At 39.8% G+C, this 19,795-nt stretch overlaps 1 protein-coding gene across 2 annotated transcripts in view; it reads right to left on the bottom strand.

Moving 5' to 3' along the window:
- LOC122556787 (serine/threonine-protein phosphatase 2A 55 kDa regulatory subunit B beta isoform) overlaps positions 1 to 17,743 on the bottom strand; it is a 571,983-nt gene extending 554,240 nt beyond the window's left edge. Inside the window, exons 1-2 of one of the 2 annotated variants that reach the window (XM_043703958.2) lie at positions 17,695 to 17,743; positions 17,467 to 17,544 (exon numbers count right to left, since the gene is read on the bottom strand). In XM_043703958.2, coding sequence (XP_043559893.1) covers positions 17,467 to 17,544; positions 17,695 to 17,704 — 88 coding nt within the window. In that variant the 5' untranslated portion in view covers positions 17,705 to 17,743. Of the gene's footprint in view, positions 1 to 3,477; positions 3,609 to 17,466; positions 17,545 to 17,694 lie in introns of those variants that run through there. The other variant, XM_087995470.1, reaches the window with a different exon arrangement.
- Between the last annotated feature and the right edge of the window lie 2,052 nt (positions 17,744 to 19,795).

Here is a 19,795-nt window from a genome sequence, read left to right as displayed (position 1 = left end):
CATTTTTTGGATAAGTAGTTAACAAGCAGCTTGCAACTGATTTTTTTTTTAAGTAAAGCTGCTGTTCAGGCCCACCATCTGAGTTGATATACACTTCAAAATCAACTAATTGACTATTCAATTGATTGAAAAGAAAAATTCATACAAATAAATGCATTGCAGTGGTTTAATAGGTTGTGACTGCAATTTGAATTTCAAAGGATATATAAATAGTTTCTTTGTAATTTTGAACAACATATGCTGTTTCATGGTGACATTTCAAACAAATATCAATAATCAAACATAAATAATTAAGAAAAGCACATCTGTTGCTGAGATTTTCAGAAATATGTCTCACATAAAACTGAATTAATGCCAGATCCAGTGAAATCATAGAGATGGTATATACTTTGCTACAATGCAATGTAACGTAACTTTTTCATAGAAAAAAAGTTTGTAAATTTTTGGGAACTATGTATAGTTGTCAACTCTAGGTTGACATTCCATTTTCATCTGCCCCACCCCCACATTCCCAATACTGGATACCAGATATATCCAACCCCAAATTTTCTCATACTAAATGGAAAACAAAATGACTGCTTCTTATCCTTCTGAGCGATCTTTAAAAGTGAAACATTCTTACCCATTACCAATATTTGTTGATCACAAAAACAATTGTTCAAAGAAATATATTAAAACTCTATTATTTCCACTCTCCCATTCCCAACCTCTTCTCTGAGCTGTCCCTGAAGAGAAGAATCTTTATTTCCTGAAGAAATCAGGACAATCTTAGAGGACTGGCAATAGCACAATTCCTCTTCAGTCAATGCACACTTGAACACTCCAATCCTGAGACACTTCAACAGATAAAGTTAACGCTAATCCTTGTCTGATCTCTAAACTGAAGAGAAAAAATTTCTCTCGCCACATTTTATCTCTCCACCCTTCAGGCACTCTGCCTGTATTCCAGATGAAGGACTTTTGCCCGAAACATCGATTTTACTGCTCCTCGGATGCTGCCTGAACTGCTGTGCTTTTCAAGCACCACTCTACTCCAGAATCTGGTTTCCAGCATCTGCAGTCATTGTTTTTACCTACCTGATCCCTAAACTGGTGTGTTCCAGAAGTGCTGAAAGGCAGTTTCGTTTCAAATCCCTCATTTCCAAGGAAATGGGAGACAAAACTGCAATAGTAGCATTCTCTACTATTGAGTGCGAATGATTTTTTTAATGCTTGAAATCTTTTTTCTCCAGCACAAATGGGATGGGAATAATTCTGAAACATTTAGTATTTCTATAACTTGAATTAACAGGAGCTAAAGAAAATTTCTGTACAAGAACATAGGCTACGAGTTAAAAATCAAACTGAAAGCTTATTGTTAGTAATTTATCCTCATTATTGATTGATTTTACTTATCATCACACGTACCTTGTTACAAATTACAGTGAAAAGTGATGTATAGTGTCACCATTTTCCGACGCCATCTCAAAACACAAGAAATGAAACCAAAACATTGAATATAAAGGCAGAAAAATGAAGAGATAAAGAAAATTACATTCCTTCTTGTTAAATTCTCTGTCATGGGCCATGGGCCTGGTGGGCAGGCACAAGTCCCCTTTGCTGCGCCACTGAATGAAAGTCGCCGCTCTTCAGTGCCATCTTGCCTCCACCAACATAACCAGTGCTAACTTGGTTATATACTCTATTACAAAACCAGAACAGAAAAACAGCAGAAATAAAGGAAACAAAGGAATAAGAAGCATCCTACAGGAATAAGAAGGATCCAGACATTAAAGTCTTATCTCCATGCAGGCCAAGCCACAGCCCAGAGTCTTGGGAGGAGCAGAGTGCTTACTGCCACTGACGCTACTGTCTCCAATCTCCTCCTGCTGCCACAAATCTATAACTACCAGTGCCACAACTGGGTGCTAGAATACACTCAGGCAAAGCTCAGTCACAGCCTCCAATTGCTGGATCCTGGAAAATACTCAAATAAGGCTCACTCGCAGCCTCCAATCACCGGGCGCTGTAAAATGCTCAGACAAAGCCTGTCACCAATGCCCCACCGAAGCAAAAGACTTGAAACGAAACAAGGGGGAGAAAAGAAAAAGCAAAAAGAAAGAAGAAAAACAAACTAAAGAAAAGCGGACATAAGTGATCGAGTTCAGGAGCTTGGATGCTGCGCTGCTACTCTGCCGCCATCTTGGAATATATTATCCAGTGGTAAAAGAAAATAATTGAAAAACTCAAAAATAGTGAAGCTAACATTTAATACAGTTGAAATGATTGAACAATTTCAAATACTGAACAGTAAAAAAAATTAAAATTTTTGCAAAAACTATGAAATAAATTCTTTCAATAAGAGAAACAACAGCAGTTAAATATAATTACAATGGAGAACGATATTAAACTCCAAGCTTTTTAAAATCACAAATGCTTCAGACACGGTATTGAACTGTACTATAAGGAAGAGATAAAGCATGGAAGTACAAAGGTACCCAGAGAAGAACAAATGTACACATTTCATTATTAAATAGGTCCGGTAGCATACGGTGTTTTAAAACAACAGAACAAAAGAGAAGAGACAGGAACCATGACGATAGTAATTATTTGTCAAATGCTTATAATAATCATGTAAGGGACAGCAAGATTGAATGAAAGGAAATATCTTCCTGTAGAAATTGACACCTTGATTAATGATCTTTGGAGATTGCCAGAACTTTATGATCACAGTGAATTGCAATCAAAACTAATTAGTGACAGAATTGTGGTCATAATGTTTGATACATTTCTTTCAAAAATGTTTACAACCAAAGATGGTTTCACAAAAGCTAACAGAGAGCAATAGAAACTGAATTCTGAGATCAGCAAAAAAGAATAATGGGAATTTAAAGTCAACTTAATTTAAGAAGCTCATCAGATTTCAACAATCTTCTAAAGTAGAAAAATACAAAAAACATTAGACTAATAAAAATTGTCTTTAAATCCTTTGATGATACAAGTTACGGCTCCAAATGTGGTCTTAAAAAAAACACACAAATAAAAACAATGTTCCGCTTTATCATGCCAATGTGACTTTTGAAGGATGATGGAATATTTCCACGATCATGCAAAAGTCAAAAAAAAATTCTCCCAACAACTGAATGAAGAATAATTATTTTCACAAAATGGTTAACATCTTATGCAAATGCCTTTGGAAGAAAATATACTTTAATTAGAACATATTATATACAGAGTTGCCACTTTTGGAAGATGTGAACCAACCTTTTTAGGGGTAAAAGTTACTGATCTGAACCAGATATGACACAATCATACAGGTTAAAGGCATCCAACTAGTTTCAAACGACACCAAGACAAGTGTTACTGCATTATCTGCAAAAATCCCTTGTTTGAGGAGAATAAAACCACGACCTTCTGATAGGGTATTAAGTGGCATAGATCAAATGCCACTGAAAATCAAAGGAGAACCATGAGTACTCTTAAAATGTAGAGACTTACACAATATGAAATAAATATGCATTATTTAAAAATCAACACTTTTCACTTCTGAGCAGAAAAGCACACTTTGTTCTCATTACAATATTCCATACTAGTTGATGAATCTCAACCAGCTCAGCACCCAAGTACCAATGATCAATATAACTCAACTCGACAAAAGGAAGACCTTCACAGATCTCAAGAAGAATGCCTGTTGAATCCAAGCAAAGATATGAAATACTGAAGTCAAATCACTTTGGATGTCTGACTACTCTCCACAATGGTGAGATGAGATCATTGTACTAATTTCACAGATTTGGAGAAATTATTCAATCATATTCCAAATAAGGACAAATCTTCAAAAATCTGATCATCTAATATCCTTGACGCCACAATTACCAGATGCTAAGAATAAACTCTTAATACAAATCAAGTTAGCTGTTGCAAAGAAGCAGCTTCAAAAAAAAAGTCACCTTTAATCCTGATGTTATCTTACAGCATGTGAGAATAGAAGAATTACACGGGAGTCTATCTTGTTATGTCAGAAACACAACCATTTTCTCTTATACAATGTAAGGAAATAAAAATCCTCAAAGGGAAACAAGCCTTCAACAGTGACACTGATGTCAGCAGACATTCTCTGCAAAGGGCATGCAAGAAATTAAAGATCCACCAAGGTTCCTGTAAAACCACAAACTGTACCTGAATATTTCATCCTCAAGCAGAACCCATTCAAGTTGTCAACCATTTATAAAGTCAAAGAGTTTGGGGGAGATGGGGTTGTAGTAAACCTACTTTGGCTTATTTGAAACAATGTATAATGAATTTAATAACCAAAAAGAGCTAGGGATTGGAAATGTTGTATAAAACAGTTAGCGCCCAAATGGATTAGCTGACATTGAGTTAAGCTCAGGATGTAAAGGGCTGATCCTGAGAAGGTAACCAGACTGAAAATAAAAAAACTGAACTGGATAATTTAAGGTTGACAGCCTTCAACCAGCAGGCTACCGTATGGATCGAGACTTCGGTCTCAGCTATTTGTCAACCTATATTAACAGGTTTTTTTTGGGGGGGGGTGGTGGAACATGGTATAATGTATTCAATTTTCCTGGAGCTACAAGCTTATGTGAAAAGTAAGTGGTGAGGTGGAAGCAATGACACTGCAGATGGATATAAACAGGTTGAGTGAGTGGGAAAGACAATGGTAGAAATACAACAAAATTAACAATGTAGGAAATTAACTACTGGAGAAAATAAAAAACTTTTTTTTTGAATTACAAGAGACAGGAAAATATTTGCGTTTAAAGAGATTTGTAATTAAATTACAAAAAGCTAACAGCTAACATTCAGATGCAACAAGCAATCTGAAGGAAAAATTTATGTTATCCTTGATTATAAAAGGGGCTGCTGAATTAAATAAATGTAAATAATTTATTTCAGAACATTGGTGATGCTTAACTGTGTTGTTCAGGTTTCCAGACCATCACAAGGGCTGCAAGGTAAGATATTGCAGCTGCCATATACTCTCCCACAAAATATAAAATTCTAGGAAAGGCCTGACAGGGTATGGTTGGGTTTGAAGACAACTACTGGAAATTGTTTAATGCTAGGGCCATACTGACACTTTTCTGAGCCAAATTCCAAGAAGTCAGAATGACCAGTGTACATGAAAGGGATGCCATTAGCCTAAACATAATCCGGAGGTAGTCAATGCTTCTGGTGATGTCAAGGAGCTATCCTCTCAAGAAATGCAGAGTCACATGGAGTGTATGCTGGTTTGGGACTTGACTTTTCTTAGATTAGATTCTCTACAGATTAGAGTCCCTACAGTGTGGAAACAGGCCATTTGGCCCAACAAGTCCACACCGACCCTCCAAAGAGTAACCCACCCAGACCCATTTCCTGACATTTAATCCTGACCAATGCATCTAACACAATGGGCAATTTAGCATGGCCAATTCAGCCAAGCTGCACATCTTTGGACTGTGGGAGGAAACCAGAGCACCCGGAGGAAACCCACTCAGACATGAGGAGAATGTCTGTGTGGAGTTTGCACAGTCGTCCAAGGCAGGGATTGAAACTGGGTCCCTGGCCCTGTGAGGTAGCACTGCTAACCACTGAGCCACCGTACTGTGCCTTTGGAAGGGCATAACCTAGACCTCCATAGAATACCATGGCTGGATAAAGTACCTATTTAAAAAGTCATGATTTGGAGATGCCGGTGTTGGACTGGGGTGTACAAAATTAAAAATCACAACACCAGATTGTAGTCCAACAGGTTTAATTGGGAGCACACTAGCTTTCGGAGCGCTGCTCCTTCAATAGGTGGTTGTGGAGGACACAATTATAAGGCACAGAATTTATAGCAAAAATTTATAGTGTGATTGAAAAATGTATAATTCAGTTACACTAGCAGCGCTCCGAAAGCTAGTGCTTCCAATTAAACCTGTTGGACTATAACCTGGTGTTGTGTGATTTTTAACTATTTAAAAAAGGACTCTATACTTTCATTTGTTGTTCTCAAGATCTCCCAAAAGGAAAAAAAAACCATGATCAATCTTGTTATGCTTCCTGTGTTCCTGCAGCTCAGAAACCACCAAAGGCTCCTCAGACAGCAGCAGGAGTATTTGTAGCAGCCAGCTCCAAAGGCACTGAGCTACTGTCTAACACCAATGGCAACAGCTGGACAAGGACCTCCTGCTGCACAAACTGAGTGCAATTTCATCCCAGTAACCCCAAAGACAACAGTTACACTTACTTTCTATGGCAGTGGGGCCTCTGTGGCATTTCACAAATGGTAACACAAGTTCAAAAGGGAGGTCAATGACACCTCTCTTCACAGGAGCCCATTATCATCTAATCTGTTCTGAGGGAATATCCAAAACTTAATGCAATTGGAGAACAGGTGATAGAAATATTCATTATGGGTTAGTTGTATCAATATCCAGAGCTAGAAATCACTGAGGCAAGAGAAACTTTGAGAGAGAAATTTAAAGAGAAACTCACAAGCCTGTGGAAGTCTCTGACAGCAATTGAGACCAAAACAGTGAATATTTAAGTAGTTAAATACAGTCCTTAAGCTAAAATGATTGAAATGTATGTGGAAAAAGGACAGAGTTAGATGATCATCCAGAATCATATTGAGTAAAGTCAAAAATCACACAACACCAGGTTATAATCCAATATGTTTATTTGAAATCACAAGCTTTCGGTGCATTGCTCCAAAAGCTAGTGATTTCAAATAAACCTGTTGGACTATAACCTAGTGTTGTGTGATTTTTGATTTTGTTCATCCCAGTCCAACACCAGCTCCTCCACAATCGTACTGAATGGCAGTGAAGGTTCAAAGTATCAATTAGCCTACTCCTGCTCCTATTTTCTATGTTTCTACGTTTTTGAATGTGGTTAACATAAATAAAACTCTCACTAAAAATGTGGACATAGAATATGTTTTTAGTTGCAGTTATTTCTTGCTGTATAACAGAACCCAGTCATCTCTTTCCCCATTGAAATGGGGAGTAAGGCTACCAGGGTTTGAGGAATTGTGGCCAATACCTGTTTCTTGTGGGTTCTGAATCAATTGCATTAATGTACCAGTCAAAACACCCTCTCATCAACTAGCAGTCTTCATCAATTGAAAAGGATTCCAGTTGCTTAATCTACAAATCATCAGTGACCACAACAGCCAGATAATGCAGGTTTGTGCTAGCTAACCAGACAGTTGTCATCAATTCTACATCCTAGAATTGTCAACTCAGTTTCGAAGAGCTTGAGCACATATAAGGGTGGTTGCAGGGTAACAAGAAATACCCCTTTAAACCTCGCTGATGACACCTGTAAGGAAACCACAGCTGGAGGAGAAATACAAAGCATGGCAGACGGTAGCAAATAGTTTACACCAGACAGTATCCTATAACATAATGGTGTGTTGCACCCTGCATCATCGCAGGACAAAGCAGCTTGCTTGATTGTTTATGGATGTGCTGCCATTCAGTCACTCCACCACCAAAGCTCAGTAGTGTATTATCGACAAGATGTACTGCAGAAATTCCCCAAGATATCTTGGACAACAACTTTCAAACCCACTTCCATTTCCATCTCCATCTAGAAGGTCAAGGGCAGCAAGCATATTGAAACACCACCATCTGCAAGTTCCCCTCCAAGTTCTCACCATCCTAAATTGGAAATATGTTGCCATTCCTTCAGTGTCATTGGGTCAAAATCCTGGAATTCTTTCCCAATGGCATTGGAGGACTACCTACCAGACTTGAGGATTTCAGTGAGAGACAGACTCACTGAGGTCCTTGTAGAGAGAGGAAGAGAACTTCAAGGTAGGCATCCTTGGAAGAGGCTTCATACTAGGGTTGAAATCAACTTGGAGAAAGTGAAGAGTGCTGATGTGGACATCAGAGTCAAGAGTGGGGTGCTGGAAAAGCACAGCGGGTCAGACAGCATCCGAGAAGCAGGAGAATTTATGTTTCGGGCATAAGCCCTTCATCAGGAAGCCATTCAGGATGCTGCCTGACCTGCTGTGATTTTCCAGCACCCCACTCTTGACTCTGATCTCAAGCATCTGCTCTCCTCACTTTCTCTTACCTACAAGACCACGGGCTGCAGCAGTTCAAGACAGCAGTTCACCATCATCTTTTCCAGAAAATCTAAGTAGCTGTGATGGTCTGGCCATAGCAACATGACGGCTGGAGGAAGAGCGCCTCATCTTCCGCCTCGGAACCCTCCAACCACAAGGGATGAACTCAGACTTCTCCAGTTTCCTCATTTCCCCTCCTCCCACCTTGTCTTAGTCCCAACCCTCGAACTCAGCACCACCTTCCTAACCTGCAATCTTCTTCCTAACCACTCCGCCCCCTACCCCCACTCCGGCCTATCACCTTCACCTTAACCTCCTTTCAACTATCGCATTTCCAACGCCCCTCCCCCAAGTCCCTCCTTCCTACCTTTTATCTTAGCCGACTTGGCACACTTTCCTCATTCCTGAAGAAGGGCTCATGCCTGAAACGTCGATTCTCCTGCTCCTTGGATGCTGCCTGACCTGTTGCGCTTTTCCAGCAACACATTTTCAGCTCTGATCTCCAGCATCTGCAGTCCTCACTTTCACCTGACAAAGAAGCAGTGCTCTGAAAGCTTGTGATTTCAAATAAACCTGTTGAACCTGGTATCATGTGACTTCCAACTTTGTCCACCCCAGTCCAACACCAGCATCTCCACATCATGGCTAGTATTGACACAACAAACGGCTGGCTCAAAGTGGACAGGATCTCCAAGAAGATTGTGCATATTGTCACAGACATAATGCTTCTGCAGAGATGCAAGAAAGCAAGTAACTTCACCTGATGAAGGAGCAATGCTCCAAAGACTCATCATTTCAAATAAACCTGTTGAACCTGGTGTTGTGAGGCTTCTGACTTTGAGGAAATCTATGGACAGGCAATAAATGCCGGTCCAATCAGCATCATCCATTTCCACAAGTGAATAAATAAAAAGTTGCCAAAGTGGGATAGGGTTGTTTACAGAGGAGAAGATGCAAGAGCCAGGGACAACCTCTGCCAGAGGATGGTGAGTGCAAGGACCCTTAAATGGACCAGAATAAACAGCAAAGAAACTAAGCAGGGCAATACTCCACCAAGCCAGAGAGGCCAGAGATAAGCATATAGGAACTGACTTTCAGGATGATTCAGTTGAATCACATGAGAACCAGAGCAGCAAAGTAGACCCTCTTCTGGTGCTGAGGCACAGACCCTACTCCTGGACTGGGAGGCCCATGTTCAAGTTCCACCTGCCCCAGAAGTACGTAATCACATCTCTGAACAGGTTGATTAAAGAAACAGGCTAACTTTTTAAAGTAGTACCATTTTACTGCATAAATGAAGTAAACAGAAAAGCCAATTCAATCCCAAAAGTGTTGCATACAGCAAGTGAAGGGCCAACAGCAGAGTGCAAACGGAAGCATTTCGTACAAAAAATGAAAAAAAGACACGTTACTGACGTGATTGCAGAACGAATACAAGAACGTTAAATTTCAAACAGTTGTACTCCGTTTGACTGAGGGAAGATTGGGTTCAAGAAACTTTTCAAAAAGAATTAAATAAGGTCACTTGTTAGAGCATGAAAGCAGAACTGGCTAAAGTGAATTAGGTGAAAGGGTAAGCCAATGAAGATACAGTGGCAGACAGGAAATTTCAGAATATACAGGATAAATATGTTCCAAAAAGTTAAAAAATTCTCAGAGTTAGGGTTGGGATTAATGATCTGTGGTTAACTAGATAGATAGTTTCATACCACTATTATCTAAAAAAAGACTTATAATTATGCAAGGACAGATGGCTGATCAGTAGACTGTACAGAATATTTAAAAAAGCAGTGTGACCAAAAAAAATTAATGAGGGAAAAATTGTGTACGAGAGAAAGCTAACCAGAAATATGAAAACAGAGAGGGTTTCTCCAGATATTTTAAACAGTAACAGGGTTAACAAAATGATTAATTGATCCTATAGAAAATGAGTCTGAAGAATCATTAATAAAAATAAAGAGAATTGAACAGGCATTTTCCATCAATTTTCACTTACAGGATATATTTAACATCCCTACAAAAGCATGTAATCAGAAAATGGAAGGAAGGGAGGGAGGAATTGAACAAAATTGCATTCACTGTAAGCTGTGACAAGTGCCTGCTTCCAGATGGATTCACCTTAGGGTCTTAAAAGAAGTGGCTTGGGAGATAATTGATGCATTAGTTTTAATTTTAATTCAACTTTTTTTTAATTTGGGAAGGTCCCATTAGGTTGGAACATAGCAAATGGAACTCCTTTATTCAAAAAAGGAAGACAGAAAAAGGAAATTACAGGCCAGTTAGCTTAACGTCTTTGATAGAGAAGATTGTAAAGCTATTATTAACCACATTACAGCAGGGTACTTTGATAAGTTAAAGGGAATTAGGCAAGGTCAACATGGTTTTGTGCAAAGGAAATCAAATTTAATGAATTTATTGGCGTTCTTTAATGAAGTAACTCAGGCTGTGGATAAAGGGCAACTGGAGGATGGACTGAATTCAGATTGCTACAAGGCATTAAATAAAATGCTGCAGGTAAGAATAGGACTGATTGGTTGGTAGGTCAACTCTGATTGTCTCCATGGCAATGGCATGGTAATTCAGTTCTTTTTGCTTGCAGAGAACAGGTCCCTTTGTTGCTTCTAGTTAGAATAAATGAGCAATGTTACAACTCAAGTGTCCATTTCAAAGTGGTTGTCAATTTGGCTATTAGCTTCCTCAGATTTGTTTAGCAAGTGTTGCCCAATCACTGAATCATATCTAACAATAGATGTTTTGCTTTGGGTTTTGCAGACCACATAGCTGGTTGAAAAGAGTGTGTACTCCGCCTTTTGTGAACTACTGAAGAAACATGCATTTCATTCAATCAGCCAATTACTGGGACAAATGGCCTGTGGACCTAGCAACATGCTGGAACTTAAACAAGATCATGCATAGTGTTGTAGGATGAACATTTTTGTCAGGAGTCAACTTGCAAGCATGTTTGGGGATGGGGGCTGGTGGAGAAAAGAGGGGTTCCCTCATTCAAAAGTATTCTGTGCTATATCAAGGGACCTGCTGTTGGGAAGGGTAATGGCCCACTGAGAAGTGACCCTGTCTTTGTTGCTGACTTACTTCTTTGAGCCCCACACAACAAATCCCACCCCACTAATCACCCATCTCTGGCCTGGGGCACTCGACAATCCTGAACCTCATGTGGATGCATTGCCAGCAACTACCACTACCTCTGCTGGCACTGCTGACCAATACACAGTTGCTGGCAATTGACTAACCAACAGCTCTCAAGAGGCAAGGTATTTCCATCTCCAGGCCTTTAATCCTGGAGACGGTCTGCCATTGCCAACATAATCTCCATAAGAAGAGGCAGTGATGCTCTCACCAGCCCCACCACAAGTAGGTGAGGCCTCTATCACCTTCATTAAATATCACCTAACAATAAAATTTATCTAACCATTTTAAAATAACTTGGGAGGTGCTGGTGTTGAACTGGGGTGGACAAAGTTAAAAAGCATACAACACCAGGTTATAGTTCAACAGGTTTATTTGGAAGCACTAGCTTTCAGAGCACTACTCCTTCCTTTAATATAATAAAACATTCCAAAGCAAACAAGGAATCAAAAGAGGGGATGTTCTGCTCGACGACCAAAATCTTAGTTATAAGTTTTAAGCAGCTTTGTAATAGGAGAGGATATCAGAGGAATAGAGAAGCATTCCAAGATTAGGGTCCATACAGCTAATGCATAACAGTGGAAGGAATCTAGGAATCCAACTAAGCAATACAGCTTTATTAAAAGTAAGACACCAAGCTTAATTTGGTTTTATAGTTGGAAAGCTTCCTTTCAAGGAATATTTTAAGTGGTTATGCTTCTCATGTGGAGCTTTAGCAGATCAGTTAAACAAGTGTTCAGGAGAAAATTATACTATCTGTATTGTGAGTAAAACTGCTCAATAACATATTCTAGCCTACGCAACTCAATGTTTTAATAGCCTGTGTATGAGTCATCCTAGAACATTGAAGTACAACGCACAGAACCTCATATTATGCATTCCCACTTATAACATGGTGGGGTGACAGTCCAACACTCAATTTGCAGTACTCGTTCATTTTTTCAGTTTGTTTTATCTAAAATTCAGTGCATACCATTACTCAGACAGAGAAAGAGAGACAGAGAGAGATAAAAAATGTTTTAAAAGCAACTATGTTTCCTTGGTATCTATCAATAATTTTACTTGTAAAGTGTATCAAGCATTTTATTTTAGGTGTACACTACACCACATGCATAGACAAACATATTTCACCTCTTTCCACGCTTCCAATTCCTTCCCCTGCATTCTCACAGCATTGATTCCTTCCCATTACACTGACCTTCTCCACCTAAGATAGTGTAAGCTCACCACAGTCATTAGAAGTGCTATTTTTTAGCCAAAGTTTAAATACGTTTGAAATGCAAATCATCATACATGAGAAATTTAGAGACAAGGCAATATACGAGTTAGGTACTGCATACAGGCTGCAAACAAATCAAGTCTTTCTGAATTCTGTTTTTGATACAATTTTGACAACTGATATTCTCTTTGGTGCTATAGTTAAAGTTAAAAATCACAACACCAGGTTATAGTCCAACAGGTTTATTTGAAAGTACAAGCTTGCTACCTGACGTAGGAGCAGCTTTCCAAAAGCTTGTACTTCCAAATAACACCAGGTTATAGTCCTACAAGTTTGAGATTTTTAACCTTGTCCACTCCAGTCCAACACTGGCACCTCCACCTCAGTGCTATAGTTACAAATTGCATTTGCTAGATAAGATGCATTTAAAAAGCAATGGGAGCAATAGGTTCTGGTGAAACGTCACTCACCTGGAATGCTAAAGCCTGCTGAATCTTTCAACCATTTCCAATCTTTATAGCAAAATTGGATATTACAACATGGCTTCTATTCTGGAGTTTATTGCACAAATGATAAAAACTGATTACTTTATGATAACACAATAAACGAAAAAAAATTCAACCTTTTTATATCCTATGTCAAAGTTTTCCAGACAGCCCACTCAGAAACTAGACTGTAACCCACCCTGACACTGAAGTCACATCTTGATAATATCTGCTGCTCTGTCACCAGGAGAGGAGTCAATCACTTTAACAAGTGAAGACAGGCCATTACTTCAATAACTTTCTTTTAAATATGTCTCTCTGGTAGAACTAGAGTATCATGTGGATCTTGAGCAAGGATGTTTTGGCTATGGAGGGAAGGCAACAAAGGTTCCTGGGATGGCAGGACTGGTTTGGTTAGGACTATGTTCACAGGAGTTGAGGAAACTTTGTGGGAATGGGGTGGAGGGAGGTGGTGAACTTATAAAATTCTCAGAGGACTAGATAGGAAACACTGAATGAGCATGGAATCCAGAACCAGGGTTCACAGTCTAAGGATGCAGGGTAGGTGACTTATGATGGGGACAAGGAGAAATTAATTCACCCAGAGATCAGACAGCCTCTGCCACAAAGCAGATGAGGCCAGAACATTGAATGTTTTCAAGGCAGCATCAGATATAGGTCTTAGGGCTAAAGGGATCAAAGGGCAAGTGGAGAAAACCAGAGCAGGTACTGTTCAGGCAACTGAGCTGCGTGATCGACCATGAACGTATTGAATGACAACGCAGGCTCCAAAGGGGCAAAGGCTTACGCCTGTTTCTATTTTCTACGCTTCTATATTTCTAACTCAAAAGGTACAAATCTGGCAAACATCGCATCCTATTGGATGAATGTATGTGAAGTGGTTAGGCATGCTTTTTTTGAAAATTACAATTCTGCCTTTTTTGGGTGCACATCAGGGTAGAATATTAAGTATACAGTATACAACTCAGAGCCAAACCTAAGTTTAATTCATTTTGGTTTGAAAATAACAATGATTTTGAGCTAACTCACACATATGAAGGGCTTTTGCCCGAAATGTCGATTTTGCTGAAGCTCCTCGGATGCTGCCTGAACTGCTGTGCTCTTCCAGCACCATTGATCCAGAATCTGGTTTCCAGCATCTGCAGTCATTGTTTTTACCATAAAAGCAGTGTCAAACTTGCAGTTGTTGGTACTCTGATTTCATTCCTGACATTTCTCCAGGAATTGATGGCTTTGTCAGTTGCTGAGACAAGCACTGTACAAAGACAGTGCTGGAATGGCAAAAAACTAGCTGTCCCAACCAGCCTGTCTCCTTTTTTGCTAATGTGCACTTCAACTTCAGATTTGTTTTGACTGAATTAATGATTGGAAGAAAGAAAATCTGGTCTTCTGTGAGCCCAAAAGGCTTCTGAAATTCCAGCATGCATTCTGTTCCTTCCGGGCTGCTCCAAATAAATCACTACCAGCGGCTACAAAACAACAGCATCAAGCAGTCAACTCTGATTTGCTTTAAAATAATGTTATTTCCATACATTATAGTTCAGAGGAAGCATTGCATTGTTGGATGAGAGACACTAAACCAAGATCCTAGCTGACAGTTCGGGTCAACATAAAAAGATCCCATAGCATAATTTGGAGAACAATAGGGAAGCTACCTTAGGTGCAAGGTCAGTGTTTACCCTTCAACCTACTTCACTACACCAGATTCTCTTCCACACTCTCTTCCCTAATCCTTCTCTCTTCGGATAACTCTTTAAAATTCAGCTCTTTAACTGTGCTTCTTTCATTGTCATGTTACTGTTTGTGGAACCTTGCTGTGCTAAACTTGGATATCACTTTTTCTGTGCTTCGAAACGTTCTGAAACCATGAAAATTGCTCTATAAATGCAAGGCAATTCTTGTTGCAAGAAAATTTTGAACTTAATGGATTTCGGTCAACCTTTGATTCCACAAACTTCTCAACTGCCTTCTCTAAGGTCTACAAGTTTCCACAATATCTTTTAAATCTTGTGGAAAAGACTCAGCATATTTTTAAAAATCAGCCGTTTCATTCCTAAAAGATGTTCAGCTGTGTTAGCATATCAGAGGAAATGAGGAACTAAATTTTCATTTTGCAAAATTCTAACTTGCTGTCATTGCTCACTACATACCACCTCAGTCATGTTTGGTCCCCCAAGCTCAGCTTGAAAACATATCTTGGCAACCACAAAGATTGCCAAGTTCCACAATGCTGTCTGCCTACATACCTATGTCGCCCCCCCAGGTGGATAACCCCTGTGTTCTTGGCACATTGTGACAGTCTTCTCTTGGGCCTCCCAAATTCCACTGTGAATGAAATGCAATTTTTGGATCATCACAATATCCATACCATATACAGCTCCATGTACTATTGATGCTGGCATGCCTATCCTCCTCTGTTCCTCCATCACTCAGTCACAGAAATCAAAATCCTTCTCCTCCTCAATAAATCAATCCATAGCCTCAGCCATTTGCCCCTACCTCTACAATTTCTTCCAGTACTACATATCAAATGCACCCTTCCTTTTCCAAATACATTCCTCATTTGTATCCTTCCCTTTCCACTATTAGTCGCAATGGCTTTGCCACAACTTTGGAGCACTCACTCTCTTCCCTAATCCTTCTCTCTTCGGATAACTCTTTAAAATTCAGCTCTTTAACTGTGCTTCTTTCATCAATGCATACTGTCCAGTCAGCTGCTTTGGACATTTTGCTCCAGTAATGGTGCAATGAAATTGAACAAACATTGTACAACTATATTGGCAGTCACAAGTGTGCATTTATTAGGAATAGACTCGATGGGCTTTATGGTTTAGCTGTGCTTCTATCTCTTAGCTTACTAGTGTTCCGATGTCAGGCCCAAAAATGGGTCCCAGCCTTACTGGTGATGTCAGACTGTCCACTCAAACAAATCTTACCAGAGATGGTCAGTTCAGAGGTGGTCTATTGGTGTACTGCCAACTAAGGACACGTAGTAGAACAAGCACCCACTGGCCCAATGGGCTTGCAGGTACAGGATGAGAAGGGAAATCTGAAAGGTCATTGATGAATCTGCAGGCCCACACATTCTTGTCATGGTGGTTAGCTGATTCGTGTCAACTTGGGGCTAGAATGGGGAACCACCAGGTTCGCAACAGCAATAAATGCACCAACACTATGAACAATAAGGCAAGAGAGTCTCTACATTTCAGTGCAGGCCAGTGTTAGTGAACAAATAATTATTTATTTTCACAACCCAGAATTGCGTCTGCCACAGCGTTACAGCTGCAGCCAAAGGCCATCAATGATGACCTCTCAGCTGTGGCCAAAACCAATTTTAATAATTCCACATCTTCCTAGGTCCCCTCATACACTTGTCTGCCACATCAGAACATAACTCTCATGAGGCAGTCAGTCAACAAGACAGCACACCAAGATGCTCCCATCAGGTTAAGTGGGTGCCTGTCCTGTCAGGTATCCTGAACTGGCAGTGCACCCACAGGCAACCTTTTAAATGATCATCTCTGGTAAGATTTCTTGGGTCGACAGCCTGACATCAGCAAGATCAGGAACCATTTTTGGATCTGACTTTAGGAAATGTTCAAAGACAGTAAGATTAATGAGATAATAAATAGAAGCACAACTAAACCATATACAGCCTGTCAAGCCTATTCCTAATAAGTGCACAATTATAGCTGGCAATATAGAGGTATTTGCGCAATTTATCAGATACTAACAGCACCACAAACACCAGGCTGAAGTCCGCAAATAACTTGGGAAATAATTTCTTGTCCCATGATGCAGTCACTATAGCACATTTACCTACCATAGTACAAAAATAAATTACTGCTCTCATCTTAAAGTAGGTGCAATAATGGACAGATTAACTGCAGGCAACATCTATGTACGGCTACCCCAGGTTCACAGCAAGAATCCACAAAGTGTACGTAAATACTTAAAGCAAAAAATCACACACCATCCTCCAAGTTAACAATTAAGGTCAACAGTTTACTGCCACACATTGTGGAGTTCAGTCAACATTGTTACACACTCACCAATTTCCAAACATAACCAGTAGCTGGCTAAACCAAATACCTTGTTTGCTTTTACAACCTATCACCACACAGATTCGAGGGATCCTGTCAAGGAAGTCTGGTGCTGACAGTTAAACACATGTTCAGTTCCTTTTATTTTTTAAAGCATTAAACACTTTTGTTTTTCTGCAACCAATGACACTTGTAAACAAGCAATTAGTCGCAGCAGCAGCAGCAATTACTCATCAGTGCTGCGATTGTAAAAATTTGAATGCAAATGCTCAGATAGTCTTTCATTATTTTATCGGGTGCAGGGAAAGAAAGAGGAATTTTTAATTTGGATGCAAAAGCTGCCATTCAAAAAAGGTTACAGCTCTACATGGCACAGAGGAAATCAGCTCACACAAACCGCTCTCCTGTTTCAACCAGCAGTGCCGGTGAAGTTGTGACTGCGTTACAGTACAAATTATATTTATTCTGTGAAGCAGCAGTGAAGGGGTGGGGGGAAATAAGATTTACCTTCTGACACATCCTCGTCAACAGTTCCTTTAACCTGAGAGAAACACCACTGCATGTCGTTTGCATTGCCTCCAAACCCTGTAATATATAAAAAGACAGACGTATTTTTAAAAACGAAATGAAGGAGAGTAAGCCGCGCGCGATCATTCGCACTGCCTGAAATACACTTTGGCCACAATGTAAGGCAGCTCCGGGTTTTGAGGGGAGATGTTACTGCAGCTGCCTTACCCGGCATCATTCTCCAACAGACCGTGCAGCCAGTGCCGGCTCCTGTGGAAGCAGCAGCCAGGAGCTCCTGTCAATCACCCGTGCCTTCGGCCCGCCCCCCAGTAGGACATCCACCAATAGGAGGCGACCGGAAGTGCAGCGCGATCCCACTTCCTTAGCAACGGCAGCCATCTTTCCCCAGGGAATTGGATGTGGAGATTGCCTTCTCCATCGTCGGATTTGGAATGGTCCAAATTTCACTCGCCCACCTGAGATTAAAAGTACCAACTGTCAGGTCTCTTTTAATTCCTCAAAGCTGAGCTTTCACTGAATGCTTCTCAGCAATCACTCTATGGTGGACATTTTCCTCCAGACTTCACTTTTGATGTCACCTATAAGTTAAACCAATTTAAAACGTTCAGCAAATGGAGAAGGGGGAGGCTAATCGTGCAAGTCACACTCTTTTGACTGCATCAATCGTAGGTCAAAACCCTGCCTAAAACGTTAGTGGGATTTACAAATGGTGCACAAAGATTTGCAGGAAAAATGTCCACCATCACATCACCTGCAGAAGGCTATGGGCATTAAATTTGAACTTTTTCATTTCACCCATATAAGAAGATTACATTTCAGATGTAAAGCATACAACGAGCACTTTTGAAATCCAACTTGTGCTAAGGGGAAGTATGGCAGCTAACTACACTATGATGTTATCCAAAAGAAATGTCATCCTGCAATGAGATTATGACTGGATGTTCTGTTTTTCACAACACCAGTTCTGGATAAATATTGGAAAGGACAGTGAGAAAATGGTACATTTATTTAAATAAGGACCACTGGAACTTTCACACTCTCTTAAAAAGGCAACTGAGGCTTCTGTGTAACCTCCTGGCTAAAAGACACTACCTTTAATGTCTCAGCAATCCCTTACACTGAATATGTGCTTAATTCTCTGCAGCAACATGCACACATCTTTTTCAAAGTGCTGTCACTGTTATTAACTGCATGATAAGGATAGGTGGAATTATTCAGCAGAAATGGTTCTTCAGACTATGATAACATTATTTTTTAAAAATATGCAAGGTGAGTGGAGAAAAGCTCCAAAAAAGTATTATGCAAATACAATGTATAAACAAAATAATGTAGTAATAATTGATCTGTGAGCATGACTAATGAGTCACATTTATAATCATAACTGATTCTGTATTCTTTTTCTAAGTACATCAGAATCAATCATCATCTGTTAGGCCAGATCGCCCAGCTATTAATTGGCTAATCAAATCAAATCACATAATTCTTGAGTAGTTCATAATACAGCATAGAACACAGTTAGTTTGCTGTTACAAAACCCAAACCAAATGTTGAGATGTGATTCTGTGACTAAACAGCACTTGCTAAAAAATTGTGTGAGTGCTCTAATAGCTACTCAAACAAGCAATGAAAGGTAATCAGTTGAACATCAAACAGGGTTCATTTACACTTGTTGGAAATAATATACATAGAGTCATACAGTAAGAAACAGACCCTTAGTTTCAACTTGTCCATGCTGACCAAGTTTCCTAAACTAAGCTTGTGCCACTTGTCTACTTTTGGTCCATATCCCTCTAAACCTTTCCTATTTATGTACTTAACCAAATGTCTTTTAAATGTCGTAACTGTACCTGCATCTACCACTTTGTAGTTCATTCCATATTCAAACCACCCTCTGTGTGAAAAAGTTGCCCCTCAGGTCTCTTTTAAATCTTTCTGTCATCTTAAAATTATGTCCCTTAGTTTTGAAATTCCCCCACCCTGGGAAAAAGACCTTTGCTACTCACCTTATCTGTGCCCCTCATGATTTCATTAACCTCTATAAGGTCATCCCTCAATCTCCTATGCTCCAGTGAAAGAAAAACCCAACCTATGCAGCCTCTCCTTATAACTCAAACCTTCCAGTCCCAACAACATCCTTGGAAATCAGCTCCCTCTCCAATTCAATAATATCCTTCCCATAGCAGGACAACCAGAACTATACACAGTACTCCAAAAGTGGTCTCACCAATGTCGAGCAAAAGTAACTAATTTGTTATAACTGGCACATATTTTGAATTGCCCAGGAGTCAACAATTCCCCTTTGCTTTCT

Source organism: Chiloscyllium plagiosum, unplaced genomic scaffold (assembly GCF_037043375.1).
Source record: "Chiloscyllium plagiosum isolate Xiang-an unplaced genomic scaffold, Cpla_swu_hap1 HiC_scaffold_16, whole genome shotgun sequence".
NCBI classification, from domain to species: domain Eukaryota; kingdom Metazoa; phylum Chordata; class Chondrichthyes; order Orectolobiformes; family Hemiscylliidae; genus Chiloscyllium; species Chiloscyllium plagiosum.
This window is presented reverse-complemented; position numbering and strand designations above follow the sequence as displayed.